Source organism: Eucyclogobius newberryi, unplaced genomic scaffold (genome assembly GCF_026437365.1).
Source record: "Eucyclogobius newberryi isolate DKJ021-1_F unplaced genomic scaffold, fEucNew1.0.hap1 SCAF_7, whole genome shotgun sequence".
Classification (NCBI taxonomy): domain Eukaryota; kingdom Metazoa; phylum Chordata; class Actinopteri; order Gobiiformes; family Gobiidae; genus Eucyclogobius; species Eucyclogobius newberryi.
In genome coordinates, this window is record NW_027316389.1 from 27,330,572 (window position 1) to 27,332,528 (window position 1,957).

The 1,957-nt window shown below is 35.7% G+C and overlaps 1 protein-coding gene across 2 annotated transcripts in view; it reads right to left on the reverse strand.

The window, feature by feature from the left end:
- Positions 1 to 300: 300 nt before the first annotated feature.
- Positions 301 to 1,957, reverse strand: part of lmo2 (LIM domain only 2 (rhombotin-like 1)) — a 3,211-nt gene continuing 1,554 nt past the window's right edge. The window contains exon 4 of one of the 2 annotated variants that reach the window (XM_072435815.1): positions 301 to 781. In XM_072435815.1, the coding sequence (XP_072291916.1) occupies positions 556 to 781 (226 nt within the window). In that variant the 3' untranslated portion in view covers positions 301 to 555. The remainder of the gene's footprint in view (positions 782 to 1,957) is intronic. The other variant, XM_072435814.1, reaches the window with a different exon arrangement.

Below are 1,957 nucleotides of genomic sequence, written 5' to 3' on the forward strand. Positions count from 1 at the left end.
TTATTGTGTCAAATGTAGGACAACAATAGGGAAACAGTAATGGGCAATATATCAAAAACACCTTTTTTAATATCAATTGTTTATTTATTTGTCCAAAAGGAAGCACTGTCCCAATATAATATACTGGCATATTTTTGTGTATATAACTGCTAAAGCAAAACTAAAGTTACTGCATATGGTGTACTATTGCCTTGGCCCTTTTCTCTTGCATAACATATATTTAGTTAATTATAGTGAAGGACTTGTACTACAAAAATATTTTTAAATGAATATTACACCAAAAATCCATCGATCCATCCAAAAGTTAACAATAGTTTGCATTATGTTCAATCATTCCACTAAAATATTTTTGTTCACAGCAAGCATATAAAAATCTTTTACAAAATGTTATTGCATTTTTCATATTTTTGCATCAAAGTCATTAAGAAACTTTCATTAAAAGCAGGTGCACTTGTCATTGGTGTCCAGTAGAGTGCATCATTGAGCTATAGCTGCCCTAGAAGACTTGTGGACTGGGCTCAGCATATGGGACAGGCTGTTGCAGAGCAGGATGTCCTATACTAGGCTGTTTCCGTTGAGTTTAGTCCACTCGAAGATGTCCTGTTCACACACAATGTCCGAGTTGATGAGCAGGTAGCGGTCGCCCACGCAGAAGTGCTTTTGGCAGGCAGCACATTTGAAACACTCCAGGTGGTACACTTTGTCTCGCACCCTCATTGTCATTTCAAACGCTCGGATTCTCTTCTCACATGAAGCACACAGTCCGTCCTGTCCAAAGAGTCTGCAACAAAATATAACAACAAATGTTTAAATTGTTACACCTGATTAAACTGATTCAGTATGAAGGTTTATTGGAAATGTAATTGATGTATTACATATCTATAACCGCCTGTGCAGAGGTTGTGTTCATGTCAGAGTTAAAGATGCACTATTGTACTATTCGGATGGACAATCTTTATGGAGGTGATGTTCCACAGTATGGCATTAAACTTATCTACTGTATCACTACGGCGACAAACACCACCAGGCCAAGTTACAGGTCAAATCTGTGGAGAGGTGGCTCCGCTCGCAGTAAGAATGCATGCATTTTAAGTTATTTTTGAGCAAAATAAACACATGCAATTAAATTAAAGAAATGTAGATATGTTTAATGCTGTACTGTGGAACATTCTGGGCAAAGCAGTAACACCTCGAGCAAACAAGCAGAGGGTGGACTCCTCACTAGAAAATAACTGGAAATAACGTCAATGTCCTCTCACACGCGCTCGCACCATTGAAATAAAGTGATCTATTTTTGTAAACTAAAATTAATTATTTAAAAGCAATTATATAATTCAAACAGAAATGTTGTCAGTGGAATGGACATGAGGTTAATATTCATGGATTTCAGCTTCCCGTTAGATGCAACATTTTGAGGACTATTTTATCACCATTTGAAAGATATAATTTTTGTTTTCAAATGTAAATCACTATGGCAAAGGTCCTATTTTTTTAAATAATTCTGCCACCCATGGATAGCAAATCTACGTATAAACTTAATCATTAACAGGAATATCAATTTACCATATTTTTCTTTTAAAAACAAGGAATTGCCATACAGTTATATACATACACATTTAACCCTGGCCTATAGAACACAACCGATGGAATATTGTCTCTAACTATAACTCTAACTAGTATTGTTGGAATTCATGTGCAATTCATGTGCAATTACTGTGAAATTCATGTGCAATCTATGTGCTGTCGTGACACATATTCATGTGCAATTACTGTCGTGATCACATGCAATGGTATTTATGTATTTATTTATTTGTCTATGGGAGTTTTTGTTTATTTATAGGAGATCTTCTACTGAAAGTGTTTTTCAGACTTCCTATAAGTGATCTGTTCTTCTGTATCTACCTCTGTATCTACCTGCGTTGCACCAATGAAATGTCCCCATGTGGGACAATAAAGG